Source organism: Penicillium rubens (genome assembly GCF_028828025.1).
Source record: "Penicillium rubens strain IBT 27055 chromosome Unknown utg000002l_segment0_segment0, whole genome shotgun sequence".
NCBI lineage: Eukaryota > Fungi > Ascomycota > Eurotiomycetes > Eurotiales > Aspergillaceae > Penicillium > Penicillium rubens.
Genome location: NW_026890600.1, coordinates 3,344,558 through 3,363,130, shown reverse-complemented (window position 1 = coordinate 3,363,130; position 18,573 = coordinate 3,344,558). Strand labels below are relative to the sequence as shown.

Sequence of the window (18,573 nt, the reverse complement as noted above, 5' to 3'; positions counted from 1 at the left end):
AATATGTTCAAGGGTAATTATCGCTCCGAAAAACACGCTCAGAAAGGAATATGAGATGAGGAGATGCAATATGCAAATAACTCGGGTGCATGGTCGCCTGGTCATATCCCAGCAAGAAGGAATTTAAAAGCTTGGTAAATCCCGTAGGTGCTCGCAACGACCATCCGCACAGGGCCGGATATCGATTTCAATATCGACCTCCTGCATGGGGAGCCAGGGGTCGCTGATTTTCGAGTCCACACGCCAGGGGTCCCCATCGCCAATTGATCGAAGCGCGATTGGGGGAATGCGGACGTTCTGGAGTCCAGTCTCAGAGTCGAAGGCTGTGATACGCCCTGGCAGATGGTGATCGCTGTCATTCACGACTACCTGCCGCGAAACGGATCCAATATTGGGGCCCGACGCGGCCGTGGCAACTATGTAGTCGGACTCGAAGCCGACGAGCTGAACGCGCACAGAATGGTCAGGAATGCCACGCAAGGAGATTTTGACATCGGAGTAAGGCCGGCCCCAATTTTGGACCGAGGGCGCGTGAGTGGCAGAAGGATCACCAGCAAATCCGACTGTTTGAACTGGTTCGGGGGGAACAACGTTTGTGAATTCCAGATCCTTTATCCAAGAGGCCAGAAGGCCGTCTCCGGTCATTTTCAAGTAAGCCTCCTTGAGAGCCCAAATCGAGTAGAACAGCCGAATGCCGTAGGCAGCAAGGACTTCCTGGTCGTCTTTGCTCGGGTCACTTTTATTCAGACCAAGCTCACGAGCCAATTTAAGAGTCGCGTACGGGTTCTTGATGGTCGCAAGCTCACGGAGTGAGAGAACGTCACTGAAGACATCCACGAAGGTTGCAAGGTCGGCAAGTGTCTTCGGGGGACGATTAGCACGACGACGAGAGGGTTCATCAACACACGCAACGTCAATTCCCACGCGAGGCAATGTTTGAGGTCCACTGGATAAGGAGTGGGCTGTTGCGGCACGCGTGCCTGCGAACAGAGTGAGACCAGCCTGATGGCTGACGTTGAAATCCAGGCTTGAATCGTAGAATGGTCGATTTTCGGGCATCGGAGTACGCTGGATCTCAATCTTGCTCCAGGGAGTGCCAGTGGCTTGGTGAATGTAGTAATATTTCAGCAACTGGGAGGCCAAGGACAGGCGCTTGTCCGATGTTTGATAGTACTTCTTGACAGCTGCCTGATCAGGCTGTGTTAAGGTTTCAAGCAAAGGGAGATCAAAGTATTTTTCATCCCAACGTCTGACATCCATGTACCATCGGACCAACGTGGGCTGGTCCTTGGGGATGTCATTCTGTTTGATATCATTGGTATCCATTTTGGTCTGAAATTGGTCAGTGGGTGCACTCATGGAGGCTATGTGGCTACTCACAATTCCAGACACACTGGGGTCTACCATTGCATTGTGATCTCGTATATTCGCACCTTGGATGCGGAGCATCCACACCTGGATAGAAGCCATATTGGCGTCTTATCGGGGTCCTTATCTATCAGCACGTGTCGATAAGGCGAGGCAATAACTACCTACACCAATACATGTATACATCAATAGGCCGGCAAACGAGAAACAGGCCGTGTACATAATACCATAAATAGGATGTAGCAAAGAGACATGCAATAGCAAGCGCAATATGACTATGACTATCCAAGATACCATCCATAGATATGTTAAAGCTGATCCAGCAAGAGAGAGAAACATTGGAAACAGGTATAGGACCTAACTTATCACTCTTTCTGTAGGTGAGTCTATTTGTTTTATACTATAATGCCTCGGTTATGCAGTCTGTTTTCAAAGTGCGCAGGAATCGTCCGAGAGCTCTCACGATATCCTGATGTCGCGTGGAATTAAAGATGGAGATAAGCCGCCATCACGTGTTGATACGTTCCCCGCCGGAAAGTCAAAGTCATGTGCTTTAAAAAGAGTCATCAATATCAAGAAGCACCCGAGCTCGGAGGGTCCGCAATTCCGATCTTCAGAGGAAATGGCTATCACTGTTGGAGTCCTGGCCCTACAGGGCGCATTCTTTGAGCATGTGCAGCTTTTGAAAAAGGCCGCTGAGCAAGCGCAGCCGTCGGAATGGCACTTCATTGAAGTACGGACGCCACAAGAACTGGCAACATGCGACGGCCTGGTCTTGCCCGGAGGCGAGAGTACCACTATGTCTTTAGTCGCAGCAAGGTCAAATCTTCTCGAGCCACTGCGAGAATTCGTAAAGTGAGTGAACCGGGTTAGTCCATATCAATTCGATCTAATACGTGGGTTATGCAGAGTGGATCGCAAACCGACGTGGGGTACATGCGCCGGGCTCATTTTGCTTGCCGAGTCTGCCAACAAGACAAAGAAGGGCGGGCAAGAGCTGATCGGTGGTCTTGATGTGCGAGTGAACCGAAACCACTTCGGTCGACAGACCGAAAGCTTCCAAGGCCCGTTGGATCTGCCTTTCTTGGGTCAGGACGCGCCTCCCTTCCCGGCAGTATTCATTCGCGCCCCTATTGTGGAAAAGATTCTTCCCCACCATGAGGGCATTCAAGCAGAAGAGATTCAACAGGAAGATGTTGTCGTGGCACCGTCCAGGGAAGCACGAGACTCAGTGGCGCAGGCAGCCACAGCAGAGCATGTTGAGGTACTAGCAACATTAGTGGGACCGGCAGCTCAACACGCGACGGAGGGTCGAGACGTCAATCCAGACCAGGAGGTTGGCGACATTGTTGCAGTGCGACAGGGAAATGTATTCGGCACCAGCTTCCACCCGGAGCTGACAGGTGACGCAAGAATCCACGCTTGGTGGTTGCGCGAAGTTCAAGCAGCAGTGCTGAGACGAGAGAAGTTAAAGCAATAATTCACTAGCATTAGAAGGTGATGGGGGAAAAGAAAGTTGTAAATAGGGTATTTGGTGAATAGACATTTCCTGTTTCTGCTAATTGGATTCACCCTCCCATGAAGTAACGCCATTGCTTTGCCAAGCCAGTACTTTTCCGTTACGTCCTGACCTACCTTCCGGCGCCGTATTCATCCTCCTCGCGCTGGCGCTGCTCATCATAGGCGCGGCCATATCCACCACGGCCCGGATCATATTCTTCACGGTATTCATCACGCACTTGACCACCCGATTTGCCTCGTCTGCAGAGAAAGTCAGTCATTGCTAGCCCGTAGCCGCCATTGGTGAAGACCACATACCCGAACTGCCGTCCTTCCTCAAATCCAGGGTCAAGGTCTGTCCGAATGATCCGCTCGTCCAACTTGGTTCCTCCGATATATTTCAAGCAATCCAGCGCATCCTGGTGGGTATAATACTCGACGAAGCAAAAGCCGCAGGGTGTTTTGTTGAATCGGTCGAGGCCCATTACAAGTCGCTTGATCTCGCCGCACCTGAAATTCCAGGTTAATCATAATTCAAAGGGAACCGAAGACGCATTCTCACTTGGCGAAGAGTTCATGGATTTGTTCCTCGGTGGTATAAAAGGAACTTGGATTGGTCAGTAAAGGCAATTGCGCTTGTCTAGTTTATTGCATGCTTGCATACAGATTTCCCACGTAGAGGGTTGTCGCGTTCTTCAATTTTTCATCAGGTTTCTCCTCTTGCTGCGGTTTGTCTTCGTCGCGATCGTTGAATCTGCGTCGCTTGTTCTGTGTACAGTTGTTCAGCCTCTATAGCCCATCCGGACTGGTTTCGACACAGCTTGGTAAAGGGCAGTCCAGTCCAGGGTGAGTACTCACCTTGCTGACATAGTAGGCACTCGGCCGATCCAGTCGGTCGACTGTATTTCTAGCCAGTAAACTCATAGTGAATTGGGACGAAGGGCGAACTGGAGTGCGTAGTTGACGGAAGGTAGTTGGAGAAAGCAGAGCAGCTCGGAGCTCTTCGAAAGATCTTGGCACCCAAGAATTCCACTCCGCATCAACAACTTTGCCTTTCGTCAACTTTGTTTTTTTCCACCCACGCTACTCGTCTACTATTTCTGGCTGCCCCAGGATTGTCTGAGAGTCTTGATACGTTCCAATTATACAATTCAATCTACGAAATCTCATTAATGGTGAAGGTCAACAGTTATGCGCCAGCCTGGCTGTGCCGGCCCTCGCCTGGCGCAAAGTTCCTGTCCAGCAGTTCAGCTCAAAATCCAGCGGAGGACCTGCAAACTGGACGCAAGCCCGTGAGCAGTGGAGCCACGCGAACGATCGCTAAGAGGGGAAATGAAGTGTTCGCTGTTGTTGACAACGAGATACGGTGGTCAAACCTTGCCCGACTCAAAGACCAATGGCAGCAAGAGATTAAGCAGAAGAAGGGATCTGTTAGTGAAACTGAAGAGCAAACCGACAACACTCAGATTTCCCCCTACAGGGTATGAACACCTTGATACGCCTAAGGGAACTAAATTCGGGTTGAATTGAATTGCGACTAACATTCCTGCAGGTTTTAGCGGTGCCTGTGTACGGACTGATCAAGCAAATCATCCCCTCTCCGAACGGCGCCTTCCTTGCCATCGTCACTGAACACACTGTTCACATCTCCGTTTTGCCCGATTCTTCGCACCTTTCGTCCTCCGACTCCGACTCTATCCGGCTGAAGACATATCAGTTAGGACCGACGACCCATGTTATTCCTGAGGCTCCGGTGGTCTCCGCGCTATGGCATCCACTGGGTTTGCACACCAATCTAGGTGGGTGCATCGTTACAATCACAGCTGATGCCGCGGTGCGTGTGTGGGAGTTGGATCGGAATAACCACTGGTCCTTCGACCAGCCGACCCTGGCAATCGATCTGAAGAAGCTCGTCGATGGGACCTCATCTGACCAAGACTTTACGCCTTCTGGATTTGGCAAAAGCAAGGGATTCTCTGCTGATGTCATTGACATGGAGGTTGCATCGGCCTGTTTCGCTGGTAGTGGGAACGAGAAAGAAGATGCATGGGCACCAATGACCCTATGGGTGGCCATGAGACCCGGTGATCTCTATGCGCTTTGCCCTCTCTTGCCTTCTAAGTGGCAAGCCCCTTCTACAACCATTCCATCTCTTTCTGCGGCGATTATTCCGAAACTCGGTGCTCTGGAACAGGAACCTGAGGAGTCAGAGGAGGAACTGATCGCCTGCCGGCAACAGTACGACTGGCTTTCCGAGCTAGATGAACAAGAGCCGCTGGATACACCTTCTGGGTCAGAAACAATCCAAGGCGCGGATGTGTTCACTCGCCCCGCCAATCCTAGCGCCATTCCAAGATTACAAGGGCCGTTCCGCTTCGACAGCGGTGATGAACTTGATGATTTGGATCTTTGTGATCTTCTTGTTATTGCTGCCAGTCTAAACGTCGAGGATCTCATGATGGGTGAGGAAGAAGAATTAGCTGTGGAAACCGGAGACCAAGAGAAGCTTTCAGCAACAGTTCTCTCTCTTACTAGTGGGAATGGCCGAGTTCACGTCTGTCTGGAGCTCGACGGTGTTGAAGGACAATGGCTACCCAAAGCTAAAAAGAACGCGTTCCGAACTCCTATTTCAGAACCGACTGAATTGGTCTTGGTCGAATCACTAGATACAATCAAGGATGGAGAGGAAACAACTACATGGCCTACTTTCACTAAAGACGTCCATTCTCGGTACTCGTTCTTTGTCACAACTGCCACCAACGTGGTTTTCCTATCTCTATCCGGTTGGGTACAGAGACTGGAGGCTGAATTGCAAACCGAAGACACCGCAGGTTCCGCCTTCCGTCTCCGGGTTCTCTGTGACGGGGATGTGACCAACCGACAGAGAATCTTGCAGGTTTCAGATGCCGATACTACCGCGCAAAATGAACATCTTGCCGCGTCTCTCGTTTTCCATGACTTCGACCTTGGCTACTTGCTCCTCACCTACCATCCATCCAACCCGTATGCAGTTGTAATGGATGCGCCAGAAGATTCTCTATCCGTGGCGCTGGATAAATCGCTGTACGAGCCCAGGGCGCCAGCGCCAGGCTTGCCTGTTTTGCCCCCGAGCCGGGCCCCATACCAAGTTCCTGCCATCTTCTATGCCAACTCTCCGTTGGACTCTTTCGTCGAGAAGCACGTCCCGCACCGGCAACGCCACACGCTCAAGGAGCAAGTGCGCTTGTCTCCCGCGACATTGGACCTCGTGGCTACTGCACATCGCGTGCTATCTGCTCATACAAATGCTCTTGAGCGAGCTGCTTCGGATTTATTCCGCCGCTGTGAGCGGCTGCAGGGCGAGATGCAGGACCAATTGAAGCAGCTTGCAGATGTTGCAGAGCGTGTCAAGGGTGTCACAAGTGAGATTGGGGAAGATGGGCATCGCAAGGAGGGAGTCCGAAATGGAGAGGCACTGGATAAGAGATTGCAAGCCGCCCAGGATAAGCAAAGTGAACTGAACCGACGATATGAGGCACTACGCACTAAAGTTCTGAATTCTGGCGGTCGTCCTCTGAGTGAACGGGAGAAGGCTTGGATAACCGAGGTGAAGACACTGTCTGCATCCTTGCAGCAGGTTGAAGAACAAGAGGAGGAGCAACCATTGGTCTCACGGTTGGAGACTGTAAGTTTTATTTTTCTTACATTCACCTCAGCTAGAAATACTCACATATCATCTAGGTCAAACGCCTTGCTCGGGATCTTATGGCCCAAACCAAGTCTGTCGCGGGCAAGATGCCTTCTCCGGAACTTGGAACTCCGTCCTCTCCTGGGGGCCAGCCTAAGGTGCCCCAACGACTGCAACGGGCCAAGGTTGCAGATGCGATGAGGATGGTCGAACGAGAGTGAGTGGATTCCTTCATTGCCTATGAATGCACCAATGACTAACCACCTTCCAGGTCTGCCGTTATTGAGGCAATTACCTCACGTTTGGAACGACTGAACACTAGTCTGTGAACCGTCTAGCTCTGCGTTGTCGGAGGATCTTCTTATTTTTCGCATGTCATTACGCATCAATCCACGAGGCTCGTAAGATAAGCCCCATTTTGAATTTTGAACTTTCGAACCTTGAGCCTCCTAAGCTACGTCTAGATAAAAGTTATAAAGTCATTAATAGTTGTCTGTATCACCATCCCTCCTAGTTGATTTAGGTGGTCTCAAATAGCTGCTCTTTTCATGAATCCACACCACTTCGGGGCTTCATCCTGTTCCCATCTACGCAATAATCAGACGCTGGCCCTGAAATGATTCTGAAGTGAATTTCACTAAACAAAAGTCGGAAGCCATGGTGCAGTCTACAACATACTAACATTTTTAGCGACATCTCCCAGCCCACCACTCATATTCTCCTACTCTCCTGTTGGATAGTACTCCTGAGCTGAGCCATAGAACAGCAACGATCGATCCTCCAAGCTTTTGATCAGGCCTTTGGGCCTACCAGGGGGACCAATAATACTATAGTAAAGATCTTCTTCTTCATTCCCAGAGCTGAAACTCTCCTCGTCGGGGGTTTCTTCATCGACATACTCTTCACAAGAAACAAAAGAATCCTCACTATCCGACAAGTACTCCAATGTGGTCGTCTTGTGGCGCCGTGCTCGATAGTCCCTCCCCACTGACGTAAGATCCACGGGATCACAGGCCCTGGTCAAATCAAAGTCGTTGTCCTCGGATACAGGACACCACGGCGGATGTACCTCATAGTATAGTTGCGGGGTTGCAGGTCGCGAGCATGGGGATGGCGACAGGGACTCTTCAGCTGAGAAACACTCCTCGTCATCGTCGGAAATATTATCACTCTCAGCTGCGTTGGGTTCGAAATCCAACGTCGCCATTTCGGGGTCTTCCTCGTCTCTGTCAGTTTTTTCACACGTTGGTGGTTCGTAAACCCGCTTGTCCCCTCTCGCCCAGCAGTCTGCGCATGTGGCTGTGTGGGATTCGAGAGTTATCATTCTTGGACCCCAGCAGAGCCGCTTGTCTTGGCATTTTGATGGGTCCATGTCCCATATACAGCCGCACAGTGTATACTTGCATGTCCAGTAGATACACATGTTGGGGATGGAGAATCTCGGATTCTGTTGGGTCGTACCTTGTGGTTGATAAGGGAAGAGAGACCGTGTATGTCTAGTTACAATTAGCAGTTCCATTCGGAACTATATATAGTGAAGAAAGCTTTGGTGGACAAGTCAACTAAGTCAGTTCCAAATTGGACAAAGACGATGTGTTTACTGCGCGCTTGATTGTTCTCTGTCTTTCCCTGGTGTTGCTTTGTTTGGTTTCCTTTATCTAATTTCTTTGTCTTGTTTTGATCTTGGAGAGAATAAACAATGACAAGGTACATACATAGCTAGCTCTCTTTTTTCTCCTACAGGACTGCTACGATCGATAGGGTTCGAGCACACACGTGACCATTGACAGGCAAATCAATGTTTTACTTTTCTTTCAATAGGCGATTAGATATCAGATAATTAGGTACTTATGGTCTAAGGAGTTCCTCATAATGGTCTCAAGTGATAGAAGGCCTGGAAACAAGTGCAGTGTGGCCAAGTTCGCCATAGTCCATTTGGGTCAAATCGCTAGTTATCTACAGTATTTAGCTGGACGTGTATTCGCCCTTGACTGTTACAACCCATTGTAGATTACATGTTTTGCAATTGTTCCATTTCAGAAGGAAAGACATCACAATCAACCTCGAAAACTCCTAGTTACCTCCAGTGCCTGTATTCCCACCAGGCTACTCTGTACCAGCGCCGAAACCATATCAAAATCCCAAGTCATATGTTCGTCGTAGTTGCTGTCATATCCATTGAATCGTCATTGCGGAAATCAAAGCCCGGTGCTCGTAGCTAAGCTAAGTCTTCGAAGTCACTGCCGGAGTGCTGATGTAGAACGTGTTGGCAAGGTCTTGGGCGTCCTCAACTCGATCGTTGATCATGAGGTAAACGTCATCAATGATCTCCTCCCAGGTAGGCAGGATCAGGCCCTCAAGGCAAACCTCCCATTTCCACATGTCATCAGCAAACTTGCCCTCCCACCAGACACGCCACTCGTTGTACTCGTGCGGTTTATGGCTCATGAGACGAAAAGCCAAGTGACCGATCTCCATACGAAGCTGGCGCCAGTTCTGGAAAGGACCAGACATAAAGCTGTCAATCTTGTTGGTGTAGTCGTAGGTAAACTTTCCGTAGGCGATTGAGTCGACGCAGAAATACAGGGCGTCACGGGGGATTTTCGCGGCGCCTGCAAGGGTCGGGTCGGCGAAGTTCCAATCCTCTTTCCATTCGAGGAGACGGCGCATGGAGGATTGATGGAGCTGGTAGACATTGGAGCCCGTGTTCTTTGGGCATAGCTCGAAGTAGCGGTGGTCACGGACGATCATGAGGTTCTTCATGCCGTAGACGGCTACCATGGCTCTGTACTGGAGGGTGTTCAGTGCATTGCGCACCTCGGAGGGCGCTAAGATCCACTGGGGGATGACGAAGGCGCTTTTATCGAATTTGTAGTCCAGAATCGAGCGGCCATGATTAAGAAGGCGCATCATGGATCGTTTCTGGCGGAGGTTAAAGGTGACACTGCTCATAGTTGGCGTATGGAAAGAGAGTGTGAGGAAGGAAGTGGTAGAGAGAGGTGGGAAAGAGAAAGTGAGAGTAAAGATGGTAGGGGAAAAAAGCAGAGAATCCGAGGTGTCTCGTCTGTAAGAGCAGTGTTTTGCGTACGCTCAATGCCCTTTGACATCCTTATTTTGACCTCGACCTGTAATCTTGCGGCTTATTTTAGTTCTCGATGTACCTTTTCCAATAGAACCTTCCGGCGATTAAATTACCTACTAAGCCTAAACGTGTTATTGTTAGCTTGGGACGAGAGTCTATTTTAGAGTTGGGGGTTAACTATGATATCAGGCATATCCTCGAGGTCCATTCTGTTGGATACAAAGAGACAACTTCAAATCCTGTGATATATCCAACCCTTCTTTAGGAGGATCTGGGCATTCCGAGACTTCCCTTCAAAGGATATATGTTGGCATCTGTCTATGGCGGGCGAAAGGTTGTCGCGGATTCTGCTACTCGATTGGTCCTGCCCGAAACAAGACACAAGACACAAGACACTCATCAACCTGAAGAGAACAAAGATGGCATTTCATTCATTTGTAGCTTATTTTTTGAAGATTGTTCCAAGAAGTGAGACCAGGGTTTGCAAAGCATTGCGATCAAAATTTTTCGCAGCTGAACTGACCAAGACGTAGGAGCATGCGATTATTGGACACTAGAGAGCGAGATCCGAGATTAGCCATTTTCACTTCACTTCCAGAATTAAACCTACCGTTCAATGAGGTGAACTCCGGATGCTGTCTCAATAACGCTGCTGACTTGGCCAGGCTGTAAACCAAAAGCGGCATCTTCAAACTCCTTCTGCATTTCGCCGCGGCCAAAGAAGCCCCTTCCAGGAGTTAGCGAGACATCTGGCATGTAAATTACTTAGGGAAAACTCACAAATCGCCCTTCTTCCGGGCACTGCTGCAGTCGGACTCAGCGACTGCCAGGTCGCCAAGGGTGGTCTCTCCAGATTGAATGCGCTGTTCATGACCCTTAAGAATCTCAATCGCCTCCTCCTTTGTACGAGTAATATCGGCCTCCCTCCAGCTGCTGGGACGGCGACTATCGCGATGCTTGACGAGCAAGTGACTGCAGCGGATCTTGCCCTCGCCCTCCCCGGAGGGATCAGGGCGAGCAGCCGGGGTGTGGTTTTGCGCCATGTATACTTTCAACTTATCGGTATCAGTTTCCGCAGGTGGCTCCCAGCGAGACTCTTTCGTAGAAGGGTTGAAATAGTATGGGAGATTCTTAGAGTTGGAATGGCGAACTTCCCAGCCGGCGGGAAGACCTGTGTCGGCCTTGAAGAGTCAGCTATGCAAACTTTCTGAAAAGATGATTTGATCCCACCATTTTTCCAAAATCAGATCTAAAGGTTTTGAGAATTTCTGTGTAAATAATGATGTACAGATCAATAACACTCCAATGGATGTATCCAAGGTAAACGACTCTCAGTAGCAACCGTTGTATGGTGCACGGGAAACTGCGGGGTGAACGATTGCAAACGATGCAAACATTTGTCCAAGCTTTAGCTCCTCCTCGGCCAACGAGCCGACTATGTACATCACGTGATTATATTCGAAATCACGTGCTTCGTTTCTTCATCTCTCCGGCCATCGCGATGGAAGCAATTAAACAGTTGTTTTTCCCACCTTCTAGCTATTGTCTTCGTGTCCACGTTTTTTTCAGAGATTACTTAGCGCTTAGTATCTCAATACAGGGCATTTACCCATCTTCGCAGCATGTCCGCGAGCCCTTCTTCCACCGCTGGTGGCGACACCAAGCCGTCGGACCAAATTCACTTCAAGTTCTGCCGTGAATGGTAAGTCTCAATGGGGACATATACCACTGAGGATATCTTGCTTACTTTTCAATAGCTCCAACTTGCTCTACCCCAAGGAGGACCGTGTCAACAATCAGTTGATGTTCACTTGCCGTACTTGCCATGTTGGCGAGCCTGCGTCCTCCCACTGTGTTTACCAAAACCATCTCCATAGCCAAGTCGGTGATACTGCCGGTGTCACCCAGGATGTGACGTCTGACCCAACGGTTTGTGCTCCTGGCTTTTGTACTCTTTGCGGTGATATTGTCACTTGTTCTATTTGCGACCCTACCCCGGACGAGGATCTCTCCGAGGTTGCGCCGCCTGTGGGTGACAGCCTGGAATCCTCTGAAGTTGAGCCCCGGGCGTCCACCCCAGCTCTATAACTTCTTGAGCATCCATAGGCTAACTCCCTGTGACTTGCAGCTCCCACGGGCCAACAAGCTCTGTCCAAGCTGCGGCGAAACCGAAGCCGTCTTTTTCCAGTCACAGCAACGATCTGCCGAAACCGGCATGGTGAGAACTGATCCTTTCACGGATTCCTGACCCTCTAATACTGGTAACTCATGCGCTGACACTTGCTTCTATTACTCAGAAACTCTACTACGTCTGTTGCGCGTGTGGCCAAGTCTACGTGTGATCTCTTCCTTGCTGCAATGCGGTCTCCAATTTCTGATACCCTTGAATTATTGTTTTTGTTGTTCTTTTGCGACATAATCGGAGTTCGGCGAATATTTCGGAGCAGGAACGGGGGAAAGATGCATGGAGATTTCGGAACGGGGGTGAAACTGATGCTACCAACTAAGAATACATATGGATTTGAAACCCAATTAAAGAAACAAAGAGCGCTCTCCAACGAATGTAGAAACTCGAGAAATATTAAACATGGATTGGCGCCAATGACAAGATCTTGGACCACTTCTTGTTCCGTAACTCCTGTCCCACCACACCTGTAGAGGTATCAGTATCTAAAAACGTGGAGACAGCGGTAATCTCAAACTAGCACTTACCGTTCATTCTCGTCCCGATGGGATCTCCAGACTTGTTGACCAATACACACGCATTATCACCAAACCGGACAAGGGACCCATCAGGCCGCTGCAACTCCTTCTTCACGCGAACAACAACGGCATGACGAATATCACCACGGCGGACCTTACTGGCGAGCGCAGCGGCGGTGGTGGCTTCGGAGCCTGCAGATCGCTGCTTCTGGACGACGACGACTATCCGGTCACCTAGATACCCAATCACGATGTTAGCTTGGATTCTCAATTTCTTCTTGTCGTGCTGTATGCTGGGTTCGAGCATCGCGGAGACTGACCGATTGTCGCGGGCCGCTTCTTCTTCAGGACGTTCACGCACTCGACGATCGAGGCGCCGGAGTTGTCGATGCAATTTAATAGCGTCTGGCGGAACGAGGGTCAGTAATTTCAGAGACAGTAATGGGCATCGTCTGCGCACCTTTAATTGAATCATTGTGTTCTGGTACTTGATCTGGAGATAATGCTTGTCCGCAATTTGTTCTTGCGGCCGGAGGGAGGTTTCCCCGGAGAGTAGGTTTATCCGGGCCTATATGCGTTCTATACAATGTCTAATAGGACTTCAACTTGCATTTTGGGGAATGGATTTCGTGTTATTATTCAATTATTGCCAGTATTCGATTGGTCTAGTTTTGTGTTTATAAAAAGCTGCCTTTAGTTCTCTGATCGATCGTACCAGCCATGGTATGTTCTAAGCAAGCATGAGAAGCGCCGCTTGTTCATCAGATACCCTGGTTATGTTCTGTGTGTTTGTTATTCTCAATTACATTTTTCTAGTAATTGCAGATGGGGTGTTTATCTTCCCTGGCTAAATTGGTACCTAGATGCCACCCTATGTGGGCTTTTGCTGACTCGATCCATGCGGCATCAACTAGATATATAGTTCAACAACATCCCGGATTCTTATATATACAGCCCCTATTTTTCTTGCTTCACACTTACTAACGCATACTAATGCATACTTGGCTTGCCAATACTCTCAAGATTAAACAGTAGAACAAGATTAACCTCCAAAAGCCCCATGAAGGCGAACGTCTGATGTTCATACTCGGATCCATCAGATTCTCCAGCAGTTCATTGGCTGCGGATTCCACAGCAAATACCCATTGAGAGATGATAGACAATATAATTTAGTGGAAGACAGAAAAAAGAACGATCACTTGATTGGGTGTAATTGCGGTGATACGACATGGGAGGAGGATTGGATGGCTTGACGCACGGTGCATATTGTTGTATGTGAGCTGGGCGCGTAGAATGAAGTCAAAACAAACCTATACGGGATGAAAAGTAGGATAGTAACAATAATCAATCACCTCATATTGAACAATTATTAGTAGAGCAAAACCAACACGTCAAGGGGAAAGGCGGAAGAGTAAAAGTAGAGGACGGCAAGGTCTCAGCTGGCAATCCCGAGTGCCCGTTCCGCCCCTAAAAACATCTGCGCAGGAGGCCTTTCTCCTTGGAACAGCCTCAATGGTGACAATTACTTGACAATGGTCCTTGCGTTGGTTGCCAGTCACTCATTTTAATTCTTGTCTTGCGCTTCGAATCATTTTTCGACCCCCATACCTCGGACCTCCGCCCTCCACAGACAGTTCCCCCAACTCCCTTCTGCACCCGCTCTGCATTCTATGAGGCCACCTCTTCTCCTCCGCTTCGATATCTAGCGGTCTTCAGCTTTTTTGTTACGTCCATCATGCCCCCAAAGAGAGCGCGAAAGAGCTCGCCCGCCGCGGAACGTCGCGAGCGCTTGACCCTGGCTAAACTGGCCAGCTATGACGACGTCGCAACCGATGCGCTAGTGGATCACGTACGTCCTTTGCCTGCAATTCAATATAGGGATCTGTCCACTGACAATTGCTGCTGACAGGCTTATTTTTGGACCACTACCCGCAAGAACCGCACCAAGTACAGCCCTGCCCGCGGAATCCACGATGATGATGTTGGGCGCATTCTTCTGGAAGATGTTATTGTGGACAAAGATATTCCAAAGGCCGAACGCAAGCTGCTTGAGTTACCAGGATTAAAGAAATACATGACAAACCTCCGGAGCCCTCGAGAGAAAGAGTGGTTCCGCCGACACCTCCGCAAGTACATTCAGATGTATCTTCCAGACTGTCCGTTTGAGGTCACCACGACCAATCGATACATCATCACGCAACATGAAGCTGCGATATGTGCTCGCAGGTTTATAAAAAAGGGCGAGGAGATCAAACACCTGAGTGGAACGCTTGTGTCTATGACCCACGAGGAAGAGTTGGATCTCGGCTTGACCCGCAAAGACTTCAGCATCGTGATGTCAAGTCGTCGCAGAGCCCCATCGTTCTTCCTGGGTCCTGCTCGATTTGCCAATCATGACTGCGATGCCAATGGCAGCTTGACAACTAGGGGCAATGAGGGCATGTCTGTCCTAGCCATGCGCGACATTCACGAGGGAGAAGAGATCACCGTTTCCTACGGAGAGGATTACTTCGGTATTGACAACTGCGAGTGTTTATGTCATACTTGCGAGATTGCTGTACGGAATGGCTGGTCGTCGCATGTTGACACAGAGACGAACAGCAAAGAGTCCAGTCCCGCGTCTGAAGTCACAGCAACTGAAGATACACCGGCTGAAAATAGCAATGTGAGCAGGAAACGTAGACGCAGCTCGGACATGGAGGAACCCGACAGCTCCTCTACCTTGTCTTGTTCTACTCCTCGCAAACGTGCAAAGTTCCAACGACAAGTTTCTAAGTTGCGAGAAGAGATCTCAGTTTCTGAACTTACTGGGGAATCAGGATCAGCTCCACCGCGCGGATCGGACAGCACTCCTATACAGGACACTGTACTGATCTCCAATGCTCTTCTGGCGGAAACTGCACCCCAGGTGTCTGAGCTGAAGAAAGAGATCACAGAGCGAATCGCAGTGGCACCGCCAGATGATTCAAAACCCCCACTTCCAGTTGCCTCAGGGGCAGGGCAACCAAGAGTGGCTCGCCGAGGCGATCTAAATGGGACAAATGGCACTAATTCTACTATTCCCACGGACTGCGAATCTCTAAGTTCCACCGCCGATCAATCCCACCGGTCGTCGACGTCAACTACCCCTACAACTGAGGATGACATTGAACCCCAGATCAAGACGGAAGACACTACGCTACAACCGTCTGAGTCGAAAGCACTCAACGGTAAGGATCATCCCGATGCCTCTCCTGAAGGTCAACACATCACCACCCACCCCATGGACATTGACCCCGAAGAAGGATTGTCAGACTTATCAAATTCCACCAAATTAGACGACGATAAGGTTGTGGATAAGCCCAAAAAGCGAAAGCCTCGTACCAAGCGGCGCTTCATTGTAGACTCCGTCGAGACCGAGTCACAGGTTGCCCGATTCCCTGGAGACTATACCAAGACACCACGATTGCTTGCTCAGAAGTATGACCGCTGGGTGGAGTGTCAGACCTGTGATACATGGTTCCTCCAGTCAAACTCGTACCTCACGCGGCGTGAATGTCCACGCTGTGAACGCCATTCCAAGCTGTACGGATTCCAGTGGCCATCAACGGACAAAGGCCCGGACGGCGAAGAGCGAGTAATGGATCACCGCACCATCCATCGGTTTTTGTCCCCCGATGCACAATCACGTATCTGCCGCCGAGACCGCGGCGTTAGTTTTGGGATCACCCCCACCCCCGAGCTCTCTGACACAAACACCCCAGAAACGGAGACCAGTGATGTAACTGAGTCTCGCCGGGATGCTCGGGCAACTCGGCGTCGCACTAGAGAACTTCGTATGACTATGTAAACAGTACAGCCTTGGAGCCATGTTTGATCTATGAGAGAAGACGGGTGAGGATGGAGTTTTGGTTTAGGAGACTGGACATTTGTGACAATACTTGTTTAACTGGCATTATATTGCATGGAAATTGGTTCCGGAGTTTTTGATTTCTTGCAGAGATGCATTTTCAGGATTTTTAGGGTTGGAATCTGGAGGGGACAGTGTTTACTTTGGGCTTTGTTCCCACGCGGACTCCCTTGGCTACTTTCTGATACACTAATTGGGGACATGTTGAATATAAATATAAATCGGTGTTCTGGTGATTTGCCAGCTAACTATAGTTCTCACTAGTTATATGATGGACAATCTATCGGGCTGATCGAATCCGAATCGACATCCACTGCACAACTCCCCGCATTTTCCCCCGGACATCAACAATAACTGCACCAATAAGCTGCTCTCGTAACAAAACCCAAGAGGGTCTGCTTGGCAACGGCCAAATTGTTGGAGAGCCCAATAGAGAAGCTCGGGGTTTCCTTTACCGAATGCCATTCTCTCGCCAAATGGGGTGATGATTTCTCATTGCGCGTAGAAAGGCTATATATGGCCCGTCTAGGGACTGCCGGGCTGAAGACAGCAGATAAATGGAACATTAACTCTAAAGCGAAAACAGCCGAAACCCGAAGATGAGGTTCTCAAATCTTATTGCCACCCTTCTCCTCGGCTTCGGGGTCACTGGCAGCACTGCATGGGACAACCCTCTAGTTTCCCTCGACTACGGGTCCTTCCAAGGTCAATATGACAGTACCTACAACCTCTCATATTTTCGCAAGATCCCATTTGCTGCACCACCAACAGGGGAGAACCGCTTTCGTGCACCTCAGCCACCACTGGAGGTCACGGAAGACGTCTATGACACAAACCAGGACTTCGACATGTGCCCCCAGCGCACGGTCAACGGCACTGAAGACTGTCTCTACCTGGGTCTATTCTCACGGCCGTGGGACCTAGCCAAGGATACTAGCAGACCAGTGCTAGTCGTATTCTACGGCGGAGCGTTCGTCCAAGGCAGCGCGGCATTCGCCATGCCGCCATCGTCATTCCCGGTCCTCAATGTCAGCAATATTAACGACTACATCGTTATCTACTCCAACTACCGCGTCAATGCCTTCGGCTTCCTACCAGGCAAGGCAATCAAAGACTCACACACCTCAGATCTAAACCCGGGGCTATTGGACCAGCAATATGTCTTGAAATGGGTCCAGAAACACATCCACCGTTTCGGCGGCAACCCTCACAACGTAACAATATGGGGACAGTCAGCCGGTGCAGGTTCAGTAGTCGCGCAAGTCCTCGCAAATGGCCGCCATGGCCAACCGAAACTTTTCTCCAAAGCACTTGCCAGCTCGCCCTTCTGGCCAAAGACGTATAAATACAACGCACCGGAAGCAGAAGAAATCTACTCCCAGCTGGCGAACCTAACGGGCTGTGCCAGCCGACACGCCGATAAGACACTCGCCTGTCTCAAATCCGTGGATGTCCAGAAAATCCGCGATGCAAGCCTGATCATTGGAGCAAGCAACACCTGGACAACTAGCTCTTACACCTGGGCGCCTGTGATAGACGGAACCTTCCTCGTCGAGACACTCACAGACACTGTGAACAGGCGCTCCCTAAACACAGAGTTTGTGTGGGGAATGTACAATAGCCACGAGGGTGAAAACTTCGTTCCGTCGGGCCTTGACAGCCCCGTGTTGGAAAATGGATTTGATTCCTCGCTTGCGAGCTTCCACCAGTGGCTTTCCGGTTTCGTGCCTGGGTTATCGGGCAAACAGATTGATGAGGTCGAAACTCTTTATCCCGCTGAGGGGAGCACAGAGACGATCGACAGCTATAAATCTTCCTATGTCCGGGCTGGCTTGGTTTATCGGGATGTTGTGCTTGCTTGTCCGGCTTATTGGATTGCGTCGGCCGCGACGGAGAGAGGACACCTCGGAGAGTATACGATTTCCCCGGCGAAGCATGCGAGTGATACTATTTATGTTTGTTCTTCCCTTTTATTGTTTCTCATCCTTCTGGAGGGTTTCCTGTTCCAGTGGCATAGGCTGACTTGAATTATACTAGTGGAACAAAATCAACGCCGTTCAAGAGACTAACCCTGTCGTCTATAAAGGCTATGCAGGAGCTTTTGCGAGTTTCTTCCAGACAGGAGATCCGAATGCACACAAGGTGACGAATGCTTCGCAGCCAGGTGTGCCAGAACTCCGTACGGGTGAGGAATTCGTGGTTGTGGAGGATAGGCTCGAGAATGTGAAGCTGGTCCAGTTGAAGAAGAGGTGTGATTTCTGGCGAAGGCTGGGGAGGAAAATACCCGTGTGAGAGGTTAGAATAAAATGTTGTTTAGATATTTCGATTCAATTGGACTCGGACGTCGTTATACAAGAAAATTAG

The 18,573-nt window shown here is 49.9% G+C and overlaps 11 protein-coding genes across 11 annotated transcripts; 5 read left to right on the top strand and 6 right to left on the bottom strand.

Annotated features, from left to right (window-relative positions):
- Positions 1-123: 123 nt before the first annotated feature.
- N7525_003748 (4'-phosphopantetheinyl transferase family protein) lies at positions 124-1,326 on the bottom strand (the record flags this gene model as incomplete). The annotated part of the gene is made up of 1 exon (XM_061212811.1): positions 124-1,326. One exon carries the CDS (start codon positions 1,324-1,326, stop codon positions 124-126), a length of 1,203 nt encoding a protein of 400 aa, XP_061069832.1.
- A 514-nt stretch (positions 1,327-1,840) lies between these two features.
- Positions 1,841-2,848, top strand: N7525_003747 (pyridoxal 5'-phosphate synthase glutaminase subunit PdxT; the record flags this gene model as incomplete). The annotated part of the gene is made up of 2 exons (XM_002558796.2): positions 1,841-2,223; positions 2,278-2,848. The coding sequence occupies 2 exons, from the start codon at positions 1,841-1,843 to the stop codon at positions 2,846-2,848; spliced, it is 954 nt and encodes a 317-aa protein (XP_002558842.2).
- A 151-nt stretch (positions 2,849-2,999) lies between these two features.
- On the bottom strand, positions 3,000-3,792 carry N7525_003746 (nuclear cap-binding protein subunit CBC2; the record flags this gene model as incomplete). The annotated part of the gene is made up of 5 exons (XM_002558797.2): positions 3,000-3,129; positions 3,187-3,378; positions 3,431-3,475; positions 3,533-3,636; positions 3,727-3,792. 5 exons carry the CDS (start codon positions 3,790-3,792, stop codon positions 3,000-3,002), a joined length of 537 nt encoding a protein of 178 aa, XP_002558843.2.
- Positions 3,793-4,040: 248 nt separating this feature from the next.
- Positions 4,041-6,864, top strand: N7525_003745 (uncharacterized protein; the record flags this gene model as incomplete). Its single annotated transcript, XM_002558798.1, has 4 exons — positions 4,041-4,349; positions 4,421-6,532; positions 6,589-6,752; positions 6,807-6,864. The coding sequence occupies 4 exons, from the start codon at positions 4,041-4,043 to the stop codon at positions 6,862-6,864; spliced, it is 2,643 nt and encodes an 880-aa protein (XP_002558844.1).
- Positions 6,865-7,256: 392 nt separating this feature from the next.
- On the bottom strand, positions 7,257-7,859 carry N7525_003744 (uncharacterized protein; the record flags this gene model as incomplete). Its single annotated transcript, XM_061212810.1, has 1 exon — positions 7,257-7,859. The coding sequence occupies one exon, from the start codon at positions 7,857-7,859 to the stop codon at positions 7,257-7,259; it is 603 nt and encodes a 200-aa protein (XP_061069831.1).
- An 899-nt stretch (positions 7,860-8,758) lies between these two features.
- Positions 8,759-9,487, bottom strand: N7525_003743 (uncharacterized protein; the record flags this gene model as incomplete). Its single annotated transcript, XM_061212809.1, has 1 exon — positions 8,759-9,487. One exon carries the CDS (start codon positions 9,485-9,487, stop codon positions 8,759-8,761), a length of 729 nt encoding a protein of 242 aa, XP_061069830.1.
- Positions 9,488-10,160: 673 nt separating this feature from the next.
- pin1 (peptidylprolyl isomerase ESS1) lies at positions 10,161-10,850 on the bottom strand (the record flags this gene model as incomplete). The annotated part of the gene is made up of 4 exons (XM_002558800.2): positions 10,161-10,170; positions 10,228-10,344; positions 10,398-10,798; positions 10,848-10,850. The coding sequence occupies 4 exons, from the start codon at positions 10,848-10,850 to the stop codon at positions 10,161-10,163; spliced, it is 531 nt and encodes a 176-aa protein (XP_002558846.2).
- Positions 10,851-11,239: 389 nt separating this feature from the next.
- Positions 11,240-11,959, top strand: N7525_003741 (DNA-directed RNA polymerase II core subunit RPB9; the record flags this gene model as incomplete). Its single annotated transcript, XM_061212808.1, has 4 exons — positions 11,240-11,319; positions 11,375-11,645; positions 11,746-11,835; positions 11,915-11,959. 4 exons carry the CDS (start codon positions 11,240-11,242, stop codon positions 11,957-11,959), a joined length of 486 nt encoding a protein of 161 aa, XP_061069829.1.
- A 239-nt stretch (positions 11,960-12,198) lies between these two features.
- On the bottom strand, positions 12,199-12,795 carry N7525_003740 (mitochondrial 54S ribosomal protein uL14m; the record flags this gene model as incomplete). Its single annotated transcript, XM_061212807.1, has 4 exons — positions 12,199-12,269; positions 12,330-12,554; positions 12,641-12,725; positions 12,781-12,795. 4 exons carry the CDS (start codon positions 12,793-12,795, stop codon positions 12,199-12,201), a joined length of 396 nt encoding a protein of 131 aa, XP_061069828.1.
- A 1,260-nt stretch (positions 12,796-14,055) lies between these two features.
- On the top strand, positions 14,056-16,149 carry N7525_003739 (SET domain-containing protein; the record flags this gene model as incomplete). Its single annotated transcript, XM_061212806.1, has 2 exons — positions 14,056-14,169; positions 14,230-16,149. 2 exons carry the CDS (start codon positions 14,056-14,058, stop codon positions 16,147-16,149), a joined length of 2,034 nt encoding a protein of 677 aa, XP_061069827.1.
- A 659-nt stretch (positions 16,150-16,808) lies between these two features.
- N7525_003738 (putative carboxylesterase) lies at positions 16,809-18,501 on the top strand (the record flags this gene model as incomplete). Its single annotated transcript, XM_002558804.2, has 2 exons — positions 16,809-18,164; positions 18,247-18,501. The coding sequence occupies 2 exons, from the start codon at positions 16,809-16,811 to the stop codon at positions 18,499-18,501; spliced, it is 1,611 nt and encodes a 536-aa protein (XP_002558850.2).
- Between the last annotated feature and the right edge of the window lie 72 nt (positions 18,502-18,573).